The sequence below is a fragment of the Passer domesticus genome, chromosome 5 (assembly GCF_036417665.1).
Source record: "Passer domesticus isolate bPasDom1 chromosome 5, bPasDom1.hap1, whole genome shotgun sequence".
NCBI classification, from domain to species: Eukaryota; Metazoa; Chordata; class Aves; order Passeriformes; family Passeridae; genus Passer; species Passer domesticus.
Genome location: NC_087478.1, coordinates 68,311,332 through 68,338,189, shown reverse-complemented (window position 1 = coordinate 68,338,189; position 26,858 = coordinate 68,311,332). Strand labels below are relative to the sequence as shown.

At 41.3% G+C, this 26,858-nt stretch overlaps 3 protein-coding genes across 13 annotated transcripts in view; 1 reads left to right on the top strand and 2 right to left on the bottom strand.

Annotated features, from left to right (window-relative positions):
* Positions 1-18,160, bottom strand: LOC135300841 (dynein axonemal intermediate chain 7-like). Of its 5 annotated transcripts, none has more exons than XM_064420782.1 (16): positions 18,021-18,160; positions 17,539-17,559; positions 15,548-15,584; positions 14,471-14,562; positions 13,460-13,561; positions 11,052-11,189; positions 10,158-10,304; positions 9,000-9,103; positions 7,660-7,939; positions 5,834-5,939; positions 3,354-3,511; positions 2,501-2,645; positions 2,041-2,255; positions 1,299-1,466; positions 1,005-1,118; positions 1-432 (listed from the first exon to the last, which is right to left on the bottom strand). In XM_064420782.1, the coding sequence occupies exons 1-16, from the start codon at positions 18,021-18,023 to the stop codon at positions 157-159; spliced, it is 2,106 nt and encodes a 701-aa protein (XP_064276852.1). In that variant the 5' UTR covers positions 18,024-18,160; the 3' UTR covers positions 1-156. The 5 variants fall into 5 exon arrangements, 4 of the variants coding, with proteins under 4 accessions (XP_064276852.1, XP_064276853.1, XP_064276855.1 ...); XR_010362611.1 differs by having other exon boundaries at positions 295-432; positions 821-1,118; XM_064420783.1 differs by lacking the exon at positions 15,548-15,584 and having other exon boundaries at positions 18,021-18,139.
* ETFRF1 (electron transfer flavoprotein regulatory factor 1) lies at positions 17,813-25,037 on the top strand. 4 transcript variants are annotated; one of them, XM_064420793.1, is made up of 3 exons: positions 17,813-17,880; positions 19,255-19,360; positions 19,464-25,037. In XM_064420793.1, exons 2-3 carry the CDS (start codon positions 19,316-19,318, stop codon positions 19,677-19,679), a joined length of 261 nt encoding a protein of 86 aa, XP_064276863.1. In that variant the 5' UTR covers positions 17,813-17,880; positions 19,255-19,315; the 3' UTR covers positions 19,680-25,037. The 4 variants fall into 4 exon arrangements, with proteins under 4 accessions (XP_064276863.1, XP_064276861.1, XP_064276862.1 ...); XM_064420792.1 differs by lacking the exon at positions 17,813-17,880 and adding an exon at positions 18,252-18,316; XM_064420794.1 differs by lacking the exon at positions 17,813-17,880 and adding an exon at positions 18,341-18,404.
* The window catches only part of KRAS (KRAS proto-oncogene, GTPase), a 25,190-nt gene continuing 20,754 nt past the window's right edge, over positions 22,423-26,858 (bottom strand). For all 4 annotated transcript variants that reach the window (XM_064420789.1, XM_064420787.1, XM_064420788.1 and 1 more), the window contains one exon: positions 22,423-26,574. In XM_064420789.1, the coding sequence (XP_064276859.1) occupies positions 26,458-26,574 (117 nt within the window). In that variant the 3' untranslated portion in view covers positions 22,423-26,457. The remainder of the gene's footprint in view (positions 26,575-26,858) is intronic.

The following is a 26,858-nucleotide window of genomic DNA, read 5'->3' as shown; positions in this document are numbered from 1 at the left end:
TCTAGCCACAAGTGCATAAAGAATTTATTTTGCTTGAACAAATGTTTGCATTTTAGAACCTGTTTCAATGATTTTAATAGAAAAGGATTTAAGACTTGAAATGTAACTTTATTGAAAGCTTTTGATAATAAAATTTTGAAGGAAAGCATGCAGTATCTAAGAGTATGCTAAGACTCGGGTAGCAAGAAGCAGCTGATACACAGAATCAATAAACAGGAAGCCAGCTCTTTCCACTTTATCCATGGCTTCATTGCTGGCAGAATCCTTGAGCATATGGTAGAGTGTGGAGTGAAATTCAGACTCTTCTTTCAGCTCTTCTGAAAAAGCTTCACTGGTTTCAGTGAGCTTGAGGTTTTGTACTTTCTCACCACTGAACATAAAAAGAGCCCAGTCGTCGTCTTTGGCAGAACCTGCTGTGAGATATTCGCTCACCTATTGCAAGAAGAAATGCACTATTGAGGTGAAGCCTGTGCCATTGTCAGAGTACAAACTGTAATATTTGTGTGTCACATGCATTTAACCTGTGAGAAAGCCACTGCAGCTTTCAGCAGTGGGGTGTGCTACCTTTCTCCAGCCACACATGGGAGTGTTTGTCTGGCTGGGAGGTTTTAACCATGTGTTTTAGTTCACAGGTGGAGACAAACCAACAGAGAGGTTGCTCGTTCCCTCCTTTGCAGTAGGGAGCAAAAGAAACCCTACAGGCAGGAAGAAGCTGTTCATTAAAAAGCTGGCAGAGCAGATAGCTGATTTTCAAGGGGCCTCTGAAGAGCATGAAGCTCTGTCACCCCAGCTCTGGCTAAAGCCTCCCTTGGTGACTTACCAGTTCCATTTTCCTTAGCAAATGTCTTTGTTGATGAGACTTGTGTCCCCTGAGAGCTCTCACGTGCGGTCTGTGACACTGAACTGAGGCTGGGGCTGAAGCCACCACAGGTGAGTTAATTGTTTCTCACTGGGGAAGGGGTCAATGATGGTCTACCCTGGAAGTTTTGTTGGACTCCACAAACCTTGAACATGACTTGCTCTGGCCCTGCTTCTCTATTCCACTTGCTGTGAGCAAAAGCAAAAGCAGCTGCAAGCAGAGCCATCTGTTCATAGGCCTTCACTTCTGCCAGGGCAGCCTGCAGTACAAGTACAAATCAAACAAACAGATCTCTCTCTATTTCCCTGTGTTACAGCAGTGCCAGAGCCTGCTTTACTCAGTCCCTGGCTCAGCTGGCAGCACAGCAGCTCCCAGTGCAGGAAAGGGTGACCTGAGTGAAAAACGGGGAAAAACCACCAGGAACCTCTCTGGCACTCACCTTCCTGGGCACAGGGACATACTTGGGAGAGTACTCTGCTGGGAAAATGTTCACTCCAGCTCTTTTCAAAGCTGCTCTGAGGGCAAAAGGACTCATCCATTTTCCTGTTATGTGGGAAAGCACCTCCTCCTCCTCCACCACTACTGAAGACAACATCCACTGATTATCCTGTTGTACAAATCAGTGAAAGCAACTTACTGGTCATGGAAGCTCCTTTCTCGTTTGGGCTTCAAATATTGGTATTTTTGCTATGCTGGGTATTGCCCATGTAATCTGTTACTCTGGGCTGTGACCTTTCATTTACAGATCCTGAAGAAAGCCAGCTTTGTGTAGGAATTCAGAAATGACACTCGTGTACTGATTTATTCACCAATGAACAGATGGATAATCATGAGTAGCTTGAACTTTGAGAACAAGAAGCATTAGTAGTAGGCTGCTAGAACTCCCTCTATTTCTCTTGGTAGAGCTGGGAGGAAAGAGGAACACTTTTGAGCTCTCTAACAGGGGGAATAGGCTTGAATGCAGCAAGGCAAAACCAGCAGCTAAACACTGACTGAAACTTTCCAGAGCAAATGCACAGATGCTGTCTCATAGTAAATAACTGAAATTAAATAACTAGTGCAGTGCTTGGAAAGGAAGAAATTCAAATTGCTCTTGTGGAAGCATCCCAAATTCTTAATCAGGGCAATAATTATGGGGTTTTTTATCTGCAAATGTTTGATTAAAAAATAATTGACAGTACCTTAATTTGTATCTGAATGGTTGCAAAGACTGCAGTAACTGTGAAGAGTCCTTCATCCACACCAGTAGGATGCAATTCCCAGGCCTGATAGGGCAGATTCAGGTGAGCATCCTGGAGAAGGGCTACTGTATAAAAGGCACCCATACTAAAGGTGATGATCTTTTCTTCTGCTTCATAGGTTATCTTGCTGATGCCATCAGTTCTCCACTGCTGGCCTGGACAAAGAGGATGGAAAGGTGTATATGGAAGGCTTCTGGCAGTAATGCTGAAGTAAAACAAACAAACAAGTAGTAATAAAAAAAAAAAGTAAAATCCCCAAACCAATTAACATTCAAGTCCCCAAACTATTTCTGGGCTCCAAACTGACCCTTATCTTTACAGCTGGATTGTAACAACAGTCCAACTCAGATATAAATTCCACTATTCAAATTTAAAATAAATTTGTGTCTTAAGTTCATACCTGCAGGATCCCATCGGGCTAATACAGGCACTTTAAAATAAATCACATTATCAGGGAGCCTCAGGGTTATCTGTACTGCTTCCTGTGTGCCATCTTCAGCCTCTCCTGGGGAATATGGATACACCTCCAATCCACCATCCAGCAGCTTTGGCAAGAGAGGAAAAGGACAGATAAGGGGTTTATCAGAAAAGGCAGGTGTTTTTTCTTTGAGTTCATCTAACCACTGCAAAGCCTTTTAACACACCATTTAAAATGGTTTGCTTATACTGCACATTTCTAAGTACAGCTTCAAAGGCAGTAGAAGAGCAGCTACCACGAGGCCTTGGACTCCTTCCTGTGCTGCTGAAGGCACCCTCAAGGCAGTGCCACAGCGTGGGCACAGCCATTTCTCACAGATCCCTGCCTCAGACACCAGGAGCAGGGGAAGCAAAAGCAGGTGTAATTCCACTCTGTCCCCAGAGTGTTAGAGGGAAGGAGAGGTCACAGGGGCTGGGAATGAACATCCTGGGCCTCTTCCCCTGCCACAGTCCTGCCCCCTGAGTCTGGCTTTTTGGGAATTTTGCTTATTAGAGGTTTCCACAGTGCCATCTGTGGGCTAGGTCAGTGCTAGAGGAAACCAGAACCCAGTGACCACAGTCCTCAACCAGCCTGAAGAGCCTGGAGCTGAATCAGCAGTGATTTTTGGTACCACTGTGCTTCCACCTTTCACATATGAAAGAAAAACTGATGATTTGCAAACCTTGCCTGGTTAGTTTGCTGCTCAGGAACTCATGTGCAGTGCATGTGACAGCAGTGACAAACCTCAGGAGCAGCTCTTCAGGGGCACCAGGGGCTGATCCCTGTCCTCCCTCACCTCCACCATGGTCCAGTCCCCAACGTCCTGGGCCTGGGGTGGCAGCTGCAGGGCAGAGATGTGGTACACACCCCCCACGGGCACCAGCTGCTCCAAATCCACAACTTGTGGTGCCTCTTCTCTGCCTCCTGGCTCCTCCTGCAGCAGGGCATCCTCTTCTGGAAAGTTCAGCAGACAGCAGGAGTTAACCGGGTGCTCAAACTCACCGATATTCCCCATCTCCTGATATTTGCTCTGTGCTGGAAGTGCTTCACTCTGCAGCATTTCAGCCCCATCTGCTGGTGCTCCTCAACACTCACTGAAACGTGAGGACAGGCAGAGAGCCGGGCAATGAAAAGCACTTCTGGACTGGGGCTGAGCTTTTGGATTTGTAGCCAGTTCCAAATGCTTTCTATGGGAATAAGGTTTTACTGACAAAATGAGCCCACAGAAGAATTTCACAAGCGCAATAATACAGTAGATTCTGGACAGGTTTAGTAAGATTGTATTGATATGCAAAGAAATTAAGCAAATAAAGAGATATATAAAAATAAGGCACTAAGAAGTCATGTGCTGAAGGTGAAAGACATGGTAATTAGGAAGAGCAAGAGGATTTAACATGAAACACAATTTTCAGATAACAAAGATAATTCCTTTTTTTTCCTATGCATAATTACGTATATATCACCAATGTATGAACTTATGGCTTAATTAGTTAGAAAATGTTAGTAAAAGGCAGAAACACTGTGGAAAATATGCCCATAAATATTTTCTTTAAAAAAGCCAAACCAGACCACATAAAACATCACATGGGATGGTACAGGAGGAGAGGAGTTATTGTTGACAGGAATCAAGAAAAAAGTGTTCAATACTGTAAAAACAGCTACTGTAATTGTTATGAAATTTGCTCTGAGAGAATAAGACCGTATCAAAAAAGGAGAACGCTCTCTATAAATTGTCCTCAAGCTTTAAAAAAAATAAAAGTGAAAATGGTGTTAATGTCAGATTTAGTTACATTCTGTAGAGGTTTTACTCTACTGTATCACACACCACCATAATGTCCTTTTACAGTTATTCTGAACAACAAACTTACCAAGTAGCAAAAAACATTTTAGTGCATTTTACAGTGGTAGCTTACACTTTAACTTGTTTTTTTTTGAATAATAATACAAAAATATATAAGTGTCTTCTAAAGAAACTATTTATTGTCCCAAGGTAATTTATCTCCTTAACAATGGCACAATAAGGGTAAATCCAGAGAAACTGTCACTGTTCTCTATTGTTGCATTTCTGGTTTTTAACCCTCATTTACCTGGCTCCTTGTTTTGAACTTAAGGTAACTAAGCATCCTTTCACTGCTATTCTCAAAAGTGATTGAAAGAGTTTGCAAACCATGAGCATGCCAGAAAAAGCAGTTTTTCCCTTCTTTCCTAAAACAGATGAACAAACTGGAAAACACTCAGGTATAATTGTGCACATCTGTGCACATCCACTGCACCTAATACTGTGGTAAGGGTTTTCAAAGCCTGAGAGAAATAAAATACAAATTCCTCCACATGAGGCCCAAGTCCTCAAGTCCTTTATATTCTTTTGAAAACCTTGCTTTTAGGGTCTAGTCTGACAACTGGTTCTCTGGATTGTGCTCAGTCCAAAGTGTTGTGGGGTGGGGTTTGTTTTTTTACCAGAATAAAAAGGCTGTAAAGTGGAACTAAACTATGCTAATAGTTGTTTGTAGTTGTTTTATTTAAGCCAGTACCACAAGAAAACTCACCCTTATTAAACCAAAGGACAACACCACAATACTGGAGAAATTTGTAAATTATGCGGGACAGACAAACAGTTTTATTTCCTAGAATTAGGCCCTCTCACTTCAAGCACCCATTCAGGTAATACTCAGCAACACCCCACAGTACACCAATGCCTACCATGATTATGCATTTGAATCATCATTTTCTGAGGAAGTAAATCTCTCCAGAGCCTGGCAGATTCATAAAGACTGTATGTCTCACCCATAAACATATGTATAATAATATACATATCTATATAAACATGATAAACATGTTTAAGCATAAAAAATAAATAAATAAAAAGAAGCGTGGGGACAAACTCCATTTTCCTATCTGTCCTGTTATCTCTCCATATGATTTAGCAATCATTAATAGAAATGTCAACAAAACCCAAATGTTATCAAAGCATCCCTATATTTATAAACTTTGCTCCATTCACATGCAGATATTGCAGTGTTTCCATAGATCATGGGATGGCCTGGGTTGGAAAGGACCTTTAAGTCCAGTTCCAGCCCCCTTGGCACCTTCCACTATCCCAGGTTGCTCCAAGCCCCATCCATCCTGGCCTTGGACACTTCCAGGGATGGGGCAGCCACAGCTTCTCTGGGCAACCTCTGCCAGGGCCTCCCCACACTCACAGGGAACAATTTTTAACACATAAAATACTTAACCTAAGTACTTTTGTAGTGCTGCACTTAAAAAATAACCAAATACCTTGCAATGGCACATCCAAAATATCTGAATTCTTCCCAGTTTCCTCCTCTGTCTCTTTTATATCATCTGTGTTATTGCTTGTCTCTTTCAGTGAGGTGGAACTCTCCTAGACAAAAAGCAAGAGACATTTTTCCATTAGTCAGAGACAAACAAGGAGGCCCAAGGAGAAGGGATACAGAAACATTTGTACCAATCTTGCTACAGGGTCAAGGTTTTAAGAGAAATAATTTCTACCTAGCTATCAAAAATATTTTGAGTAAAGGTACTTTCTGATTTGGAACTGGATTTAGAGATAACCACAAAGTAATTACTTCATTTCCACAGCAAATTCCATCTTGAGCTCCCTGAGCACCAAACAAGCACCCAACACTTCTTCAGCAGAGTATGCACTCAAAACTTGTGGTTTTTGCTGATTTTACAGCCAGCACAGTGGCACAAAGTAAAATGTAAGTCAAGGCATAATCCAAACCAACGCTGAAACTGTGCCAGAACCCCATCTGCAGCTTTGGCCTGTGCCTGGCCAATGGTATCTATTCCCTTTCACACTCTATTTCACTGTATTTACACACAGGAATGTGGGGAGCTCAAGCTACAGCCAGACAGGGGGATGCTGAGAAACATTCCCCTAGATTTCCAGACAAATATCCAACGCAGACAGGGATTCATCCTTGCCACAGCAGACTCCTCTGGAGGCACAGCACCTTCTGTGCCCTGGCTGTACCTGCCAGCATGTGGGAAGAACACGCATCTCCTCAAACAGGACAGGACGTGAGAGGACAGAAGCTGAGAGAAGTGAAGCCTTCAGAAGGAAGAGGAAAATTCACAAAATGGACTGAGAGAAAGAGTGTCAAGACCTGGGAAAGAAAAAGAAAGGGAATAAAATGGAGCAGCTTAGAGAAAGTCTGAGAAATGTAGATGAAAAGTGCCAAAATATAAGATTATATTAAAAAAGAAAAAAGGAACCAAAAGAAGCAGGATTTCAAGCACTGATTCATGACAAAGGTGTTAGGGACTGAAAAGGAGAAAAGCCATGATCGTGAACAGAGGTTCGATCTCCATTTGATCTCTGTATGGATCTCAGAATTTGTTCATTTAAGAGTTGGACTCAAGGATCCTTGTGGGTCCCTTTCCACTCATATTATCCCATGAAATTGCTCCAAACATAGTAAGAAGGCCTAAAACTTGATGTTTTGTCAGTTATTTCTGCATAATTTTAGCTAGAGAACACAGGGCATTTATCTGCAAGTCACAGGTGATACACAGGGTGAAAACTCCAAATGCAGTATGGACAACACAAAACCAAGCAATCTCCATCACACCTAAAGCAAACATATTCCATGGAAGATAACTGAGGAAGAGGACAGGCAGCCAGAGATCATATTTGAAAAGGCTCTAACAGCAAAGGGTCAGCACACAGCCATGGAACAGCCAGACACCTGCACAGCCAACACCTGCTGAGCTCTGAATCTTAGCCTGCATGCTGCAAATTTCCCTAAAAAGGGATTCCTGCAGGGATTTTGTGGGGCTGTCAGTTTTGCAGAATTCATTAATCTATATATGCCAGAGATTTACAGAAATATCTTGCAATGGCACTTCATGCTTGATCCTACTCTTAAACCACCAAAAGCCAACTGCACACTCTGTCCAAACTTCCCTTTCTACTTTCCATCTTTCCAGTCCCTTGAGAAGAACTATGACACTGTTGACACAAACTTCCTTTTCCTATGAAACATCTAAGGATCTCACTGTCCTGCACAGGAGAGTGTGACTAAACTTGAAGTTTACAGGAGCAGTGTAGAGTATCTTTTGAGCAGGTTTTTACCTACCTTTCTCCCCTTAGAACCCGTTTCTTCTGCAGCAGGCACGCTGGGTTCCTCCCTGCCTTTCTCCTCCTCTTCTCCTGGTCCTTGCCCAGTGTCTTCTGGATGCTCAGCTAACTCCATGCTGTCTGAGGCCTCCTGTCTTGGCAGCCCTTGGCACTGCACCCACAGGGGAGACAAGTGGTCGTAGTGGGTGTGCAGCACACGAATGGCCACGCTGCTCAGAGCCAGGGATTTGGGCAGCTCAAAGCCATGCCCTGCCTCCTGGAACACATGGTCCTTGAACCTGGCAAGGGCAGTGACAACAGCAACAGGGCCTGGTAAGATTGGCAGCACTTCATTTGGTGTTTCCTCACAAATGGTCAAATCTCTTCCAGGATTTGTTGCAGTGTCTGGGGTGTCACAGTGCTTGTGCTGGCAGCTGTCTGTTAGACCCTCCAGCAAAGCCACAACTGCATCAAGGGGATCAGAAGTTTCAAAAATAAGTCTTGACAGGATGACAATGAGGCAGGATCAGATGGCAGTTCTTCTAGAAACTACATTCCTGGTAAAACTAATTTATTGGGAAAATCCCTGCACAGGTATCTATGTTAGATCACTCTCAGCACCTTTCAAAATAACTCAAATAATACTTGCTTTTGAATAAGATAAGCTAGTCACAAGTTCTAAAAATCTTCCAGTAAAGCAACACTTAGCTTTTAATTGTTGGTTGAATATTTTTAAGTTAATCTCTCTGCTTAAAACTTAATCCATATGTGTTCTTCCTGCAGGTCAGTCTGACACTGCTCAGCATCCACCCTTCTATTTATCTTAACAAAACTCACAGCAACAGGTCCTTAGTCAAGCTAAAGTCCTTTTAATAAATTATTCCTTACATTTATGGAGTGGGAGTAGGAAGTCTGCTCAAAAATCTCATTTTGAAAACGTACCATCTATATGGTAATCCAATAAAAACACAAAACTTAGATTCAGAAATGATAGTGCATCCCAGGCTTTAAAGTATTTTCTCTAACTGAGCACAAAGCATCATTCACTGCTTTGCAAGAAACTGAAACAACTTAGAAAATATTAAATGCATCAGCAAGAAACACTGCTTCCAGAGGAATTTCAATTCTCTGCATGAGCTTTATTGTTTTTCTTCCAAATTTGTTCTGGCAGTGACAGGGTTCTGCTGCTGCATTTTAATAAAGAAATTTATATATCTCTACCAGCAGCCAGCACTGAGAGTCTGCAGAATGGATGCTATTCAACAACAACAACAACAAAAAATTATGAGAAACTGATTCTTCGTGTTTACTCAACAAAGCCAGGCCTCATTTCAAATCAATAATTTCAGTGTGCTGTACCTTTCTTTCTTCTTCAGATTGACCCAAATACAGAAAGTAATGTTTTTATCCTTTAGGACTGTGTGCATATTCCCAGTTTCAGAATCTTCATACATACTAGCTATCTACAAAGAAAAAAGCCAATTAAATAATATGTTATTTATTTCACTTTGATTTATCTATGTTTACTCGAATAAATAAAGAAAGAAATATATGTAAAAATGAAAAGACACCAGACCATGTCAGCTGTGTTGTATTTATATATTAGAGCACAACAGCAATAAACTCAAATCTGTTGCTTAAAGTTTGAACTACATTGCTTTTTTTTCTCTAACTTCATAAATTCTGTGAGTGAAGTACTGCCAAATATGGGTTCTTCCATTATTTCCCTAATTCTCAGGCTAAATTATAAAAAAAACAAACAAAAAAAGGATTTACTGAGCAATAATGGACTCCTTCTCCAGATACACTGTACAGATTATTTTATCATTTAGGCAGCACCAAACTTGTAAAATATTAATTCTATTGGGAGCTTAATCCTAAATTCAGTGAACAAGAATTCAACATTTCTTAATTTCAGGGGGTTTTGACCGTGCACATACAACTGGTTCACTATTTCACTAATATTCCCTTGCTAAACATACTTTATATATATGATTAATATTCTTAATTAATGAAATTAATTAATGAATTAATGATTAGCAGGGTCACTACCTACACATGCAGTTCAGAAAACTGACTCTCCAGCACAATTTCATGTTCTTGTTTGAGTACTCTTCACCTTTCCCAAGATCTTAGTTTCGAAAATATTTTAATTGCATGAACTTGTACTAAAAAAATGTGTACAAGGCAACCTTATGAGTTGCTTTTCACATCTACATTTTCTGGTACAGTCAACAAATTTCATACAGTACCTCTTGGTTTCACCATCCCCAAGTCTCACAAAATTTCCCAGTAGTTTATTCTTGTCTGACTTAATGATGAGATTTTCCACTGTAAAGTTCACATTTTCAGGAGTTTTGAATAATTACAAAGTCTGGTGAGTGCTATAAACATGGTTTGGAAACTCACAGACTCATCTCTGTGACAGTTTAGGACCAAACAGAACCAACCATCATTAAAGGACACTTGGGGCTAACTTATGTGCACATATCACGTCTTTGAAGCAGTACATCTCACTTTGAGCAGGTTCTGGGTAGCATCATTGTACTTCTGATGAAGCAGATCCTGCAACTGCAGAATAACTTCCTGGTACTGGTCTCTTTGTTTGTCTGTGACCTCTTCTGGTGATGCCTCCAACAGAAGAAACTCCAACTTCTCAATCAACTAGAAAACATTTACATGGGAAAAGTATCTGTTTTGACCCCATCCTTAAAATATTGTGTGTTCTGTCATAAAAAATGAGGCAAACCTACTTCATTTGCACCTAAACAAATTTTGGTCACAAAAATAACCTTTTTTTTTAATAGACAGGTAAGAAATCTAACTCAGAATCAAACCAACCCAATGAAACCTGCATTATACATGCAACTTTCCCCCCAGTTTCCAGAAGACCCCATTTAACTTTCTGAAAAACACCATAAAGTCAGCATAAATGAAAATAAAATCCTAAATTTACAGAGCAGGCATAGATTGCTTAAAATTGCTTCACAAGCTATCAATGGCTCATGACTTCTGTTGGTAAAAATCAGTTCTGGGAACTTTTGCTCTTACATGACATTTTTACTGGTTCAAGTGTTACAAAATGAGGCTGTTGTCCACCAAAGCATTTACATCTGACATGAGCTTATATGCTCTGGTTTAAAATGGAAGGGAATATGGACGTTGGAATGCTAGACCTCAGTGTAGACACACAGCACACAAATCCCTTAAATGCGTATTGAAAGTCAATACACAACTTCTTCAGGATTGACAACAGATCTGTAATTTAAGAAAAATAGAAAAATTGAAGAAAAACTTCTAGGTGTTGAAGGTCTTTCAGTTATTTGGCCACAAAAAAGGGAAAAATAGAGTTAGAGGGAGGCTGTTAAGGATATGTTAAGCTTAAACTGAAATACACCATTTTAACATTACATTTAACACTACTTCCTCCTTCTTCATCACAAGCTGAATGTCCTCATCTTGGTCATCACGCCACAAGCTCATGAAAGTGTTGATTTCCTGAGGTACAGTGGGGTCAGGAGTCCCATCACAGCTGAGGTAGTGCTCCCACTGCAGAAGAGTTCAGAGAAAAGTGGATACAAGTGTGCTGCACACTGCTATTACAAGAAAAAGGAGGATTCTGAAAGACAACTATATTATAGTGACAAATTCACACCTGCATCTAAACAGGATTCTAACACGACCTGGTTTACTATCCCTGTGCCAGGAAAAAAAGGTTTACTTTGACATTAATGTGTTAAGATGCTTCTGCCCAACTCACACTTGGTGTTTATACCTATTTATCAGTGGGTTCTGCTCTGTTCCACAAAAGCAATGAATTCAGTACCTGCCACAAGGGAGGGACTGGAAGAATAAAATGACTGACAACAGAAACAAGGAAGGTGCAGGTGGAAGAGGCAAGTGGGTCTCAGATCAGATTCTGCCAAGGAAACTGAAAATTTCTACACTGGCAATAAAATTGATTAAGAGCCTCTACTGCAACGTTTATTCCTCCTTTCTCTGCCTCTGAAGGAGATTTCCTCTTCCTTACTAGCATCAATTCTTCTGTTGCAAAAACCTCTGGTAGAAATGTGAAATCCTAGATTAGGGTTTTTTAAAAATAATTTTATTTTCAAATCAATTCTTGGTCATTCCTATAAGAGGTGGAAAGAAAAAAACAGTGGCAGACTAAACCCACTTAATGCCAAACATAAGCCGAACATTGGCTCATGGGATCAATTTATCACCCATAATGGAATTTTTTTGATCCATAGAATAGGATATTAAGAATACACTGCCCCCCTGTTTGCTGAAGATTAATAACCCCATGTTACTGAAAACAGCATTGCAAAGGAAAATGTATCTTTTAAAGCAAAAGCACCTATAGGATTGCATTCCTAACCACTTCCACCAGCATTCCCACTGACTTCAAACAAAGCAACAACAGAGGAGTGCTGAGTATACTAGAAATTGCTGTATAGAAGACTGATCAATTTTCAGGAGTAAGACATCTGATTTCTTTTTTTTTTTACATCTTCACACTTAAAAGAGAGCTTCACTTTTATCATCACATTCTTAGAACTAACAGCACTAACAGCACTCCTTTTTTTTTGAGAAAAGGGATAGATTTCATGGTAAGGTGCAAATGCATGTCTTCATCTAAACTGAAATTGTTCAGAAATATATGTGAAAATTCAGTGTTTGGTATTATATATTTATTTTATCCTAAATAATCTTAACAACAGAATAAATAAAAGAATAAAAGAAACTCTGGTATTTCCATAATCTATCAGTGTTTTATCAGACTTACTTTAAAATCAATAGTTCTAGTTTGTCAAAAACATCCACGAACAACAGCTGGCAATGATCACAAGCTGTAACATGCCAATTACATTCAGAGAAAAACGGTTATAGTGAGAGTGGTAAAGCTGTCAAAGATGCTGGGGTACCTCCAACTTTTAAATATTTCAAAACCCAACTGGGCATCTTGATTTAACTTCAGACTTTGCCCTGCTTGGTGCAGGAGGCTGAATGGCCAGAATTTCAGAAGTCCTCTCTAACATGGGCTATCCATGATTGTGGAGTTGTTCTACAGAGACTTTAACAGGATTAAGCAATAACACAAGACAAAGACAAAATCCTTGTGTCCACAAGCCTGTAGGACATTAAACCTTCGGTTCCTTACCTCACCAAATGTCATTATCAGATTGTTACTGAGTGATGTGTCTGTAAGATTCTCAAGAGTTAAATCTACTTATTTCCACACCTTACCACCTCAAATTGAACTTGACAGGTACATAATGCCATTGGGTGATGATACAACCACCATGGACGTCACCTAAACTGCAGACATCAAATTTAGCTGCATTTTCAGACGTTTCCAGCCCTGACCTGGGTTTGTGCCACATCCTTCGAAAATCTAGCAAACCTCTCTCTATGAATCATGACCTTTCATATCTAGAAGCCACTGAACAAATGTTCTACAGAATTTCTTTTTAAGCCCTGGCAGAACTTTTTTGGTGAAATGCTTAAAAGCAGAATGAATTAAAGAAATAAAAGAGGAAGAACAGGTACCAGAACATCTGAAATTACAATTCCTCGTGACTGCTGGGATGAGGTGTGGGGCATTCATACTTTGATCACCAAACAGGCTCCTCTTTGCCCACATTTCTTTTCTGTGTACTCCAAAGTAAAGAAGATAAGAGAGTAAGCATGGCCTGTCATTGCTTTGAGATGGAATTCAAAATGTAGTCATAGCACACACCTACATTCAAGAACTGGAAGCTCCTGAAGTCTCTTCCTTGCCAAACCTCTGGGCAGATTTTGGCAAAAAATATTACCTTGGCTTGTTCTCTGTAATCCATTTTCCACTGCTGTGCAGAAAGAAACTTCAGTTCCAGTGAATTAAGTTCTGCTAGTTCAGACTCCCTCTCTCCTTGATACTGTTAAAAAAATACATATATTAAACAGCAGTTAAATATTTGGCTTATTTCTTACAATTATTTTACACAGAAGAAACAAAATGGGGACATTTAAATGAGTAATTATTTAAATAATAAATAAATCCAAACACTGAAAACTTGCTTCTTTAATGAAACATCCAATTGAGAAGACTGCAGTAGTTTGTAATATGTTATTGTCATCACAGTAGCTGCTGAGCCATATGATAGACATAATGTGACATATGATTGCAAACTCTCACTTCAGTTTCCGTATCAGCATCCTGGAGACAGCTGTAATGGGAGCTGCTAAAAAATGTAAGCATAACTTGGAAAAAACATGCAAGATAATTTTATTTTTTCCCTTTTAGTTTCTATAATTTTAAGGTCATCTTCTCCCTAGGAGGAAAAAATATATTCTGTGAAGTACAAGAGGAGTAGACAAGAGTGACTCTTAAAAAAATTAGCTTGTTGTAAATCTCTTTTTTTTCTTTTTAAACACAAAAATAGTTATCTATCATCAATCAGTTTTTGTTCTGAATGCCAGACTGTTCAGAAAAATAAATATACGTAGTCTAATACACACACATATATGTACAAATACAAATCACTGTATCTGTTCCAACAAGGAACTAATTAAGGAATTTGTACCAAACATCCTCACAGGGAATACGAAAAATACATTCAATTGAAAGTACAGTGGAAATGGAAAAAAAAAAAGGCATTTAACCAAAGAAACACATATGACAAAAGGTAATGTATTTAAATTTATCAAAACTGGAACATTTCCTCAATATTGTTCCCAACAATAAGTGCATAAGAAAATCAATCCCTATAAATTACTGGACTTTTACAGGCCTTGTCTCTAGTTTAGAAATAGGATTTGATTTTTTCATTGAGTAAAAAACTAACCTTTGCCTCAAGCTTTTCCAAGTGCTCTCGATACAGTCTCTCCCTTTCAAGTCTCTCTTCTTCTTCTTGTTGAGCTCGTAATAGGGCTTCAGCTGAGGATTGGGAAAGAGATCAGGGGAATAACCATGCTTTCCTAAATAAAATCTAAGATATTATTTGGTTACCAGCTATAATGATAAAACCACTATAAAATGAGCAACATAAATGTTTATCTTTCACTGCACAGAAATCTCCCATATGAAGATTGATCCAAATTAATTTGAGTACTACTAAAACACACAGTCTCTGGCACTGCCCCTATCAGGCTGTGAGGATAAAACTGGAATCAAGAACCAGTAAGTGCAGCAGCAGGAGTGCTCTCTCCATCTACAGCTTCAAGGACACAGATTCTCAATCCAAAATCTTGAGTGAAACTCAGTGCTTTAACCCCAAATTCCTCTTCTTCTTTCCTACAACCATTGGTTTCCTACAATTTCAATTTTACAGCTGTTTTTTCGTTGAAATCCACTTCAGGATCTGCTACTCCACAGATCTGGCTTCTCTTTGCTGCTATAGGGACTAGAAAATTAGAGAGGATGTGAAAACTAAAACTCATTCAATCACTAAGCCTTCAGCCTAAGATTGCATAGCCTGTGCCTCAACCCAGATGTTCCCAGTCACTTGATGTCATCACCTCCAAGTAAATCATGTCAACTGTGTGCTGCACTGAGGCAAGAGCAGCAGCAGCTCCCAAATCTGCCTGTGGCCACCTAAGCTTCCACTCCCATCACAAAAGCTTACCAGTGATTAGCAGTCACCAGCATGCCCAAGCCCCCACCAGGATTAATGGCAAGTTAATTCTTCCCAACTTCCTAAATGCAGTAGGAGTAACTAGAGAAGAGTATTGCTCTGATGTAGAAGTGAGATGCAGCATCAAGGAACAGGGAGTTTGGCCCACACCAGGAAAGAGGGAAGAACATTTCCATTTGGGAAACAGAGATAGCAATTCATATCTAGTTCAGGGTGTTACCTTCTGCCCATTTATTTAAAATGAATGATTTTGTCTATCACATTCCCTCTAAATGAAGTGCACAGTACCTTTCAGCTTTGCTTCCTTTTCTTTCTTAGATTTTCCCTTTTTGCCATTGGATTTCACATTTGCAGTAAGGGAGAGGAAAACAAATATCAGTATTATTTTAATACTGTTTGGCAGTTCTATAACTCTATAACTTTTCCCTTCCAATGTGATCCCTCAATTAAAAATTTAGACTCCCTAGACAGGCAATGAAGGCCCCAAAATAGTAATGCATACTCTGGACTAAATTTTTTTCTTCTCTTTTTTATTATAAGGTCTTAAAATTAATGTATTTTTCTATGCTAGACATTCCCAAACACAGAGACAACATGAGAATATTAAAATATTTTGGTTTAATGTAGAAATTGAATAGCAGGCAGATCTGCTAAGAAAGTAGATGCTACAACTTCAAATATTTTAGAAAATACTGGAAAATGTATTGTGGGACAAGCCTGGCATTTAGAAGCATCTAATTCACAAGACAAAATAGCAAAGAGTTCTCTTTTCTATTGTAAAATCTCACTCCAGACAGTTCACTGTTCACCTCCAGCATAATCCTAGAGTAACTATATTTTAAATTTGAGGTTTTCAGAAATTATCTGACTACTGTTCCTTCTTCATACACACTTATTTCACACTTTGATTTTGACTATCACACATTCAGATATAAATAACTACTTGTTCAGTCCACACTACTTGGCATGGCAATAAATATATTGGCATAAATATATACATAAGTGCAACATTGAGTACAGAGATTGTCATGAAGCTGGGACAAATACAATGGTGACAATTAAGTGTTACCAGAGTCTGTGTGCATCTTATTGCATTTGGTATCAAAGCATTCATTTGCAAAATTATCCCAAAATAGAGTCAGTAAAACTCACACTTCTACCCATTAGGATTTCAGGGAAGAATTTGTTCTTTTCACTTAAATGAACTGAAAATGGAAAACCTGCTTGTTTCAATTACTTGAAATCATGTTTTAGTCAACTTCTTTTCACATTCCTATGACTTAACAGAGCACTGAGAAGAGTAAGATGCACAGCTAGGGAGGGGTAGATAAATTCATTATCACTGAATTAAGAATAACTCACAGGACCAATTTATGCAACTCAGTTTCCTATGGACTTCTGCCTGTTGTCCCTTCACCCCCCTTATTCTGTGTCTAGCCTATCACCCAAATAACAGAATCCCAGAAGCATTCAGGTTGGAAAAGACATCCAAGATCATCAAGTCCAAGCTGTGCCCAATCCCCACCTTGTCCCCCAGCCCAGAGCACTGAGTGCCATGTCCAGGCCTTCCTTGGACACCTGCAGGGATAGCAACTCCAAACTTCCCTGGGCAGCCCCTTCCAATGCTTGACAAACCTTTCCGTGATGAAATTCCTGCTGATGTCCAACCTGACCCTCCCCTGGCATAGCTTGAGGCTGTTCCTTGCATCCTGTCCCTTGTTCCCTGGGAGCAGAGCCTGATTTCCCCCGGCTGCCCCCTCCTGTCAGGGAGTTGTGCAGAGCCAGAAGATCCCTCCTGAGCCTCCTTTTCTCCAGGCTCAACCCCCCACCCCAGCTGTACCTGGTGCTCCAGCCCCTTGCCCAGCTCCCTTCCCTTCCCTAGACACGCTCCAGCCCCTCAATGTCCATCTCGCAATGAGGGGCCCAGAACTGGACACAGGACTCGAAGTGTGGCCCCACCAGTGCCCAGCACAGGGGACAGTCACTGTCCTGGTCCGGCTGCCACCTCATGGCTGGGACAGAGCCAGGACACTGCCTCTCTGCCTGGACACCCGTTGCCAAGCCAAACAAGCACTGGCTGCACTGGCCATGCTCCCTCCAGCAGCGCTGCAGGAACACTTGGCTTGCCTGCTAAAGGCCCAGAAGCTTGGTGTCCTGGAAACACCTCTCCCTCCTTCAGATTCATTAACCCTGGCCACCTGTCTCAGGGAAAAAACCAAAAAATCAGATTAAAAAAAATAAACACAACAGTGAACTACAGCGAGTTTCTGCCTACCTACCTTTTTTTTTGCTTTTGGACCCTAAAAGATTAGAAGGGGAAGAAAAAGGAAAGAGAACATCAGAAAACAATGTATCAGGTAGCAAGGAATAATTACAAAAATACTATTATTCCGCTACAATTGGATGTGATCATCTATTGAAAAACGATAATGACAAGAATTTCAACGTGGCAAAAAATTAGCCTAACACATTATTCTTGGAATTTAGTTTCTACCACGGAGCCATTCTGGCAACGAAGTGTGAGCCACCTCCCGGCTGGTTCCACACGGAGCAACCACAGCAGCAAACCACGGCACAAGGACTCACATCGGGGCTCTCACAAAAGATAACTCGTCCTTCAGGTGCTTCTTTCAGCCTCAAAGCCTTTTTCCCACCTCCTGGGACTTGGGTAGCTAACAAGGAACACCCCGCTTTACTCCACCACCTCATCCTTCCCCATCCCACCACGTAAGCCGTGTCCCAGGCCCCTTCCCCGCCCCACCATGTCCCGCCGCGGGTGGCGGTGCCCGCGTCCCTCAGGATGCCGGTGCTGTGGCGGTGCCCGCGTCCCTCAGGATGCCGGTGCTGTGGCGGTGCCCGCGTCCCTCAGGATGCCGGTGCTGCGGCGGGGCCCGCGTCCCTCAGGATGCCGGTGCTGCGGCGGGGCCCGCCTCCCTCAGGCTCCCGCGGCTCCCCCCAGGCCCCGCCCGCAGCCCCGGCGGCCGCGCAGGCGCAGCTCGGGCCGGGCGCTCCCGGCGTTGCCGTAAAGCGGCACCGCGGCGGTTCCGGGAGGAGCGGGTGAGATCCTGGTCCGGCCTCGCCGGGGGCCGCGGGGAACCGGACACGGCTCCGGGGGTAGCAGGGCGGCAGGCAGAGCCAGGAGGAGGTGGCGGCCCGGGGAGGCCCCGTAGCGGGAGCTGGATTGGATTCCAGTCGCTTGTGATTTGGTTTTGGTTGCCCCGTCCTGGCACCTTCCAAGGCCAGGCTGGACGGGGCTCAGAGCAAGCTGGGATAGTGAAAGGTGTCCCTGCCCACGGCCAGGGGTTGGGACGAGATGATCTTTAAAGTCCTTTCCAACTTAGGCTATTCTGTGATTTTGTGTTTACAGAAATAAAAGTCAGTTACTTTGTCACTTATCCTTATATTTTGCCGGGGCACACTGGACTCAATTTGTAATGCACTTGAAGAGTCCTTAAAAAAGGAAAATTGATGAATGTGACAGTTGCAGGAATATAAATGTATATGTATAAAATGCATATACCTATATATACAATATAGGAATATGTAATACCTAAATACATATGGAGATAAAAATAAACACATCAAAATATGTTGTTATAAACACTGCTATATGAATATATAAAATACATAAATATGTATTCTATTTAGATATCTTTACCACTTTATATGTGTATATATATGTAGATACAGTTTTTTAGCACACCATAGAAGCAGCCAGGCCAGCAGGTGCAGAATTGTAAGGGTATGAGAAAGCAACCAATGAACAGCACTAAGTGTCCCAGTTGTTGAAAGTTATTAGAAGTTTATTTTCTGTTTGAGGGGGGGAGGGGAGAAGACAATGAGAAACTAAATAGAATAAAAAGTAGGAAACAAAAAGAAAGAAGAGACAGTATAAGCAGAGCAAATGGGGCTTGGTAGGATATGGAAGTTTTAGGAAGGCTGAGGCGGTTTACTGACTCCCAGAGAAGGCTAATTTCAAATTGATTATCCTTCAGGTAACAAAACACAAACAAACCAAAAAAATCACAAAAGGACAGAGTTCACTGAAATGTGAGAATGGCCAATTCTTTAAGAGGTGAAGTGATAAAACTGTACAAAAATGTAAGTGTCTTAAATGCCACCAGCACTTTCCTTAACCAGAAAATAAATCCCCTTTCACTGTGCACTCAGTTAATTAAAAACACATTATTCTTTTCTCTCCAAGCTGCTGTACCTTGGAAGGGAGTATCCCAAAGGAGCAGACTACTTCAGAAGCCGTTTGAAAGCAGCTTTTCTAAAAAACAAAGATGAGACAGATCCTGAAAAAATTAAGCAGCTGATTGCCCGGGGAGAATTTGTTATAAAGGAGCTGGAGGCTTTGTACTTTCTGAGGAAATACCGAGCCATGAAGCAGCGCTACTACAGCGATGACAAGCCCTGACTGTGCCTGTAACCACACACACCCAGGAAAGGTAACAATAAAAGAGCTCTAACTGCAAAGAAGTGACATGTAAATCCTTCCAACCCCTCTACAGCACAAATGAAGGAGCTGCTTTCCCACCAGAGGTCACTTGAAGGGTTTGGGTGTGTAGGTTATAGGTAATAGGTTTTCCTGTGCTGCTTTTGACCTCCCCAAACTAAAACTTCAGGTATGAAAGGATTTTGCAGGAAGGAGTGGTTGCACAGCACTGTTTTGTTTCACTTCAATGTATGTGTTGAACAGAAACTCTTACGCCATAGCTGTGTGTTTGGGTGTCAGTTCAAGGTGCTGTGCTTGTAACCCGAAAGATGAACCTGATTTAAAATCCTCCACGTTGAACAATCTGTTTCTGCTGGAAATGAGCACCCTCTCAGAAGTGAGGTTCGCAGCCCTGGAGAGGGAGTGGTCAGTTCTGGTCTCCACAGTGCAGGAAAGACAAGGAGCTACTGGAGAGGATCAAGCAGAGGCCATAAACATGAGGGGTCTGGATCATCTCTTATGAGGAGGGAATGCAGGAGCTGGGCCTGCTTAGCCCAGAGAAGACTGAGAGAGGATCTCATCAATGCATATAAATATCTCAAGGGTGGGTGCCAAGAGGACAGTGCCAGGCTCTTTTCAGTGGTGCCCAGCAACAGGACAAGGAGCAATGGCCATAAATGTAAAGCAAGAAGTTCCACCTCATGAGGAAGAATTTCTGTACAGAGGGTGGCAGAGCCCTGAACAGTTGCCCAGGGAGGGTGTGGAGTCTTCTTCTCTGTGGACATCCCAAAGTCACCTGGACTTGTTCCTCTGTCACCTGCTCCAGGTGACCCTGCCTGGGCAGGGGAGTTGGATTAAATGGTCTGCAGAGGTTCCTTCTAACCCAGACTATTCTGTGATTCTGTGAAAGCAAATTCTTAGTTTTTAACCTCATCTGCTCAACTTGCAGAAGCGCCACCTTGCTACATCAGGGAGACAGCTGTGGGGTCAGGAAAGGGGTGAGTTTGAACAACAGTGCTTTAAGCACTTGGGCCCTGAAGACAACTCCTGCTACTGCTGATTTCTGCTGGTGTGTAACTGCTGCAGCAGGAATAGAAAACTTGGCCTTTGCCCCTGGAAGAGAAGTTTGGCTGTGGCTGTTTGCTCCAGGCTGTCTCTGTAGGCCTTGGCTCAACTCACACTTGTGTCAGAGCTGATACTCTCTTGGGTTGGTTGGTGTTTCCACCAACTAAATGAGACTAGAGAGAAAAATAATCTTTGAAATACAAGTAAGGAATCACTGCAGTAGAGCTGTTGGCAGTAGCAAGTCTTCATACTGGCGCTAAAGAGTGTTTTAAGGTCAAAAAATTGCCAGCAAAGGCATCAGCAAAACTGGTAAAAACTGGTAAAAACATAAAAGTGTGACCGAGTCCATTCAACAAGGTTCACTGCACTATTTACTAGCTGGTTAAAGCACACAGAGAAAACACAAACTAATATCAATCAAAACCAAAATCAACCAAAACTTATCTCTGAGGATACTGGGGATACAAAAAGGTTAAGAATGTAAAAGGCTAAGGATAAAATGAGTAAGTGACTCACTGGGAGCATCTCCTAAGTTCAGACTGGATCCCCTGCTGCTGAACTGAGCCCCAGATCTGACCAGTGATTTATACCTGAAGGTTTAACAGCACTTAAACTTAACAGTACTTAGTCCAGTTTAATTTAAAACAATTTAACTAAAGATTCATACAGAATTTCCTATAAGTTCAACAGCAACTCATAGGCCTGAGTTACTTGCCAATCTACAGTACTTAGAATCTCTGAGAACACTATCCATAGTAGATTTTCTGTAGCATATCCACACTCACAAACAGTCCTGAAGGAGTATGTATGAGGTATAAAATTTCCCTGGAATTCACTGAAGCACTTACCTTGGATACCTTTGCATCTTGTCAGTGGCTGAAGGGTTGAGCCTCAAGGAAGGGGGGCATCATTCCACGCTCTGTTGTCACTGCTGGCTCTCCAAATAGCAAACAGGAGTTCACTGGCTCTGAGGGGCTGCACACAGAGGGAGACTTCTGGTCACTGCCCACTGCAGTCCAGGAGAGCTCCAAGGGCCTCACTCAGGAGGCTACTCTTTATAGGGTCACAAGTGAGGTGGGTTTAGTCACAGCAATTTTCCATCCTGAATACAGTCCAGGTTGGTAACTTCCTTTGAAATTTGAAAAGCAAAAATGCTGTTCCATTGGGGGTATTCTTCAGGCAGGCAAAATAAGCTTCTAGGGCTATTGGTTACAAAGCAGGAGCTCTTCAGACAGTATAAATTCCTGGGAGCTGTTTCTGAAGAACTCGAGAGGAGCTCAGCCCAGGTGCTGAATGAGCATTTCTGACATTACAGCTGGCCTAAGGAGGAGGGGGGTGGGGGATTCAGCACCATCCTCACAAAATTTAAAAAGTGATGGCAGAGTACAGTACCTTGTAATGAAATGCACATGCTCCAGTTTCTGCCACCACTCTGACGTGAAAAACTCCTTCCACATCAGCTGAGCTCCTCTGCACTTCCACCTGCTCTGAGCAGCCACCCCTCTCAAAGACAGGGACACCAAGGGGGGCAAGGACAGCAGCTCTGGGACAGGCAGCACCAGCAGAAGTGCAAGAAAGACTAGGGGACAACTGCCATGGAACTTGTGGGATGCTCTGTTACCTGAAATTCTTGCAGAGGAAAAGGAAACTGGGACAGACACAATAACTATTTTTTTATTACATTACAATAAATAGGAGCAGTACAGTTTGACAAAAAAATGACAAATTCCAGATCACCTCACAGCACATACTCCTAAAAACATTAAAAATTTTAAAACAAACAGTGGTCTTTTTTTTTTTTCCTTTTTTTAACTTAATGTCTGGCATGACCAACATTCCTAGGTCACACAACCAAATTATGGAAAAACTGGATCACACTGCATATGTTCCACATCCAATAAAGCACAATGTACAAAATGTGCATGTTTCAGTTTACACTATACAAAAATAGTTAAAATACATTCCAGGTAAACATATTACATTAAGAAGTCATTCTAGTAAGAAGTTGGCACTCAAGAGGAAAAAGCAGAAGTATTTTCAACATGAAAACACAAGACAGTGGAATAAAGAAATGTTAGGAAAGATTTACCATCTATGTAGCTTTATGTAAACTTGAGACACAATGATTTGTTTTACAGTTTGATGGTCTTTGAAGGTAATAATTGTATTGCTTCATAGTCTAGACAAGAGCAGAAGATTGCGTGTGTCAGTATTTACCAATTATCCTGTTACTGCAACAAAGCCCACTCAGCAGAAGAGTAGCAAAAAAATTTCAGGGCACTGAAACTGGTCAGAATAATTCCTTTTGGAGCAAACCAAGGATCCAGGTATTTAGCAAAGTTACATATAGCTACTGTAAGAAGGTATTACTCCCTGACACAAGGCAGTTTGATGTGGTGACATGGGCAGTGACTCCTAGGCTTGCTCAGGAGCTGCTCTCAGAACACAGCACCCAGGGATGTTCTGTGGAAGCATCTCAAACAGGGCAGGACACTGCAGTGATGATGGAGCAACTTGTGCAAGCTGCAATCCAAAGTGCTTCACCAAATCTCAACAAGCAGGAAGACAAAACTGCACAACAGTGGCAAGGATGGGGTTGGGTTTTTTTCAAGTAAATAAGGGCTAATTTAAATGGATTTTGTACTAATTTAATTAGACTGGCAGCTACAGCTCACTTTTGCTGAAAAACCCCAGCATTGGTTCATACATAGCTTTATAATAGAGCTATAGAAACCCGCTTTTGATGAATAAGATATTTCAGCTATAAAGTCTCCTAACAGCTTTAAGTTAAATTAACATCAGAATTTTTGACCAGCCCTAATTTGACATGCAGTGTGACTCAGTTACCAAAATTAAAATAACCTTAAGATTACTTCTATTTGCTCAAGGCTTACAACCCACTTTTGCTATGTTCTTCGTCTATTATGAAGAGTGTATAAAATGTGCAAGTAACTGTCTCCAACACATTTTAACCTTGCAAGCTCTGAAATATTTTGTGACGTTAAGAATCTGTTCTTACTCCTTATTGGTCCTTACAATATAAAGTTAAGTTCTCCTGTTCCTGTTTTTCAGAATATTTCATAACTTAGATTTCACACTGAAGCTGAGAGGAGTGGTGTCGGAACCCAGGACATCCCTCTGGGTGCCCGGGATGGCTCAAGCCCCTGGCAGGGGGCTGGGGAATTTTAGAAGGAAGCCAAAGACTTCCTTCTAAAGGACTAAAAGACTTGGGATTTCGATTTAACCCATGGAGCAAATTACCAACCTTGTATGACGAATTACAAGTCACAAAGTTTAAGTAGAATGATAATGAATTTATCACAGGCTGAAAAGCGGAATTTTGAGGATTTTACTATAGGGGTCTAGGAGGCAAGAGGGAGGGATTTGGGCATTGTCCTGTCCTCCTTCCTTCTTCCTAGCCTCCATCTTCTGTGTGATGCTACTTTTGGATTGGTTTAGAGTAGAAGTAGACAGTGTAACACAGGTGACAGGTATTGGAAAATAACGGCAAATAAAGTACATGTAGTTCATAGTATAAAATGTTGACACCAGCACAAGGGCGGGCAGGGTGCCTCAGACAGACCTGTTGAACAGATCTCTGCGAGTCAAAAAGAGCATGTTTTAGATAAGAGACAATCAACAACCTTGAAAACCAGAGCCAAGGGATTCTGACTCCTTCAACCATCGGGCTGGGAAAAAAGGACTCTTGGGGTCATCCTGACCGCAGGAAACCCAAGAGAGTGGAGGGGTCTGGATTTTGGTGAAGGCTGGGAAGAGGGGGCACAGGCAAGAAAATGCCTGATTTCTCCCAGACACAATGGAATTAAAGAATATGGAGCAATTCAGACACTGTGTTCCCTGCCAGCTTTGCAGGTCCCCACCTACAACAGTCACTCTGATTTTTTTGTAGAAGCAAAATAATACTTTTCACAGAAATGGTCCAAGTTACACAGTCCAATTTTTATATACATGTGTAAAAATTCCATTGAATACCTTAGGTTATGGCAATGCTGCTATTCCCTGTTCCAAATTTTCCAGTGTCCTGAACTACTCTACTTCAGTATCTCGTGTTTTATTTTTTGGGTACACCAGAGTCACACCTTCCAGTGTCACTCTGCAGCTGAGTTAGCTCCTGTGGAGAAGTGCACCTTCAGGAACCATAGCTCTCCTGAAACAACTCTACATTTACAGGGAGACACCAAGAACTGGAAATACTGCAACTACTGGCTCGTACTTCAGTGGATAACTAGGCTACTGGAGTACCAAAAAGTAAAAGCTCCTGCAAAAATCCTACATTAATTCCAATCAGGAAAAAAAAAAAGTGGGGGGAGAGAAGAACAAAAATCACAAGAGAATTTAATCACAAAGAAAGACAACATTAAACTCTTGGCGTAGCTTCATGACAGTCTAGACACTGGAATGCTACTCACCAACCATTGAATCAGTACTTCACAGATATCACACAAACAACACTGACTCTGGAAATCATGTTCCATGCAAGATTGTGCAAATTCCACACCATTTCCATGGCATAGTGGATTTCCAAATTATTTGCATGAAGCAGCTAAATTCAACTCTTTCATTCACTCATCTGATGTTGCTGGAATTTAGAATTTCTCCCCTATTTTGCACAAAATGGGCATCTGGAAACATTTAATGCCACTCTTAGCGGGGGGTGGGGGGAAGAATGGTTTTACTCCACTACGTAATTTAAGACTGATTTTGATTTAATTCTTATGTAAATTCTGGGCCTACGTATGAATAAACTGAAGAATTTAAATCAACTTCTCTGTTAAGGCATTCTAGTATTTCCTAGGGACACCCAGGGTAAAATCCTAACCCTACTGAACAAAGCTACTCAAAGCTTTGACACAGGGGGATTTCATCTTGCTCTTCAGACACAAAGTCAGTGAAGCTCTTAAAGCAACGCATTAACAATAGCAAATCAACCTAATTAGAACTTTTACTTTTTCCATTGCCAGGTGTGCATTGTATTTTTAGATTTTTTCTTTTTTTTTTTTTAATTTTTTATAGAAAAAATAGAGTATTTAAGGAGTGACCGTGACAAATTGCAGTGAAATTTTTTTGAAAGTTTTCTCTTTACATTCATTAAAGTTGATCTGAAATGCTACAAGACTAGATGCCTAGAAGCAAAATCTACAGGAAGACTATAAAGGCTTCTGGTCTCTCTCTATTGCAATCAATCTAAAATAAAGGAAAGGCTGAAATGAAAGTTTCTTTTGCTAACTAGTCCTTTTTCCCAACCAAATTTATAAATCCAAAAATTCAGAGGAGATGTTAAAATGTATAGAGCATCATTTGTTTGCTTTGTACACAAAACAGAAGTTCACAATCAGTAAGAAAAATAGGAAGTTAGCAACTGTGCATGCACCAAATAGTCCTAAGACAGTTCTCAGGTTTTTTGTGGGTTTGTGTTTTTTTGTTTTGGGTTTTTGTTGTTTTTTTGTTTGTTTTTTTTTTCTTTTCACAGGAATTGCTAGTTCAAGAACCAACAGTCAAAGAATACTGGCACTTTAAGAGGAATGAAGTTTCCACTGTCATTTAAAACAAGCATTCAGGTAAAGCTAACAGGATCATGAAGCAGAAAGTAAAGTAATGCTAAAACAAATGCTAATAATTTAGTGTAATGTACAAAATTACTTCAGCACTTCTTAAGAATAAGGATAAATTGTATTTACATAATTATACACTTTGTCTTTGTCTTCTTTTTCTTCTTTTTACCATCTTTGCTCATCTTCTCTTTGTGTTTTCTGATTTCTCGAACTAATGTGTAGAAGGCATCATCAACACCCTGAAAAGACACAGAAGATACAAATTAGGATGAGGTTCAGAATCACAGGCCTGCTGAGGTACAGCCTGTGTCCCTCCCTGGCCATGTGAGGGGGGGTTCCATCAGCACATTTTGCTGCCTACCTGCCATCCTTTGAACCATGAATCCTGGCTGCAGGACTAATCCTGTTCCTTTCTGGAATTCTCAGCAGCACTGACACAACCACCTGAAAGTACTGCTTTGGTGCCAGCAAGAACTGACACCTGCTGCCCTATTGCTCAGCTGCTTTAAACTGGGCTTAGGGC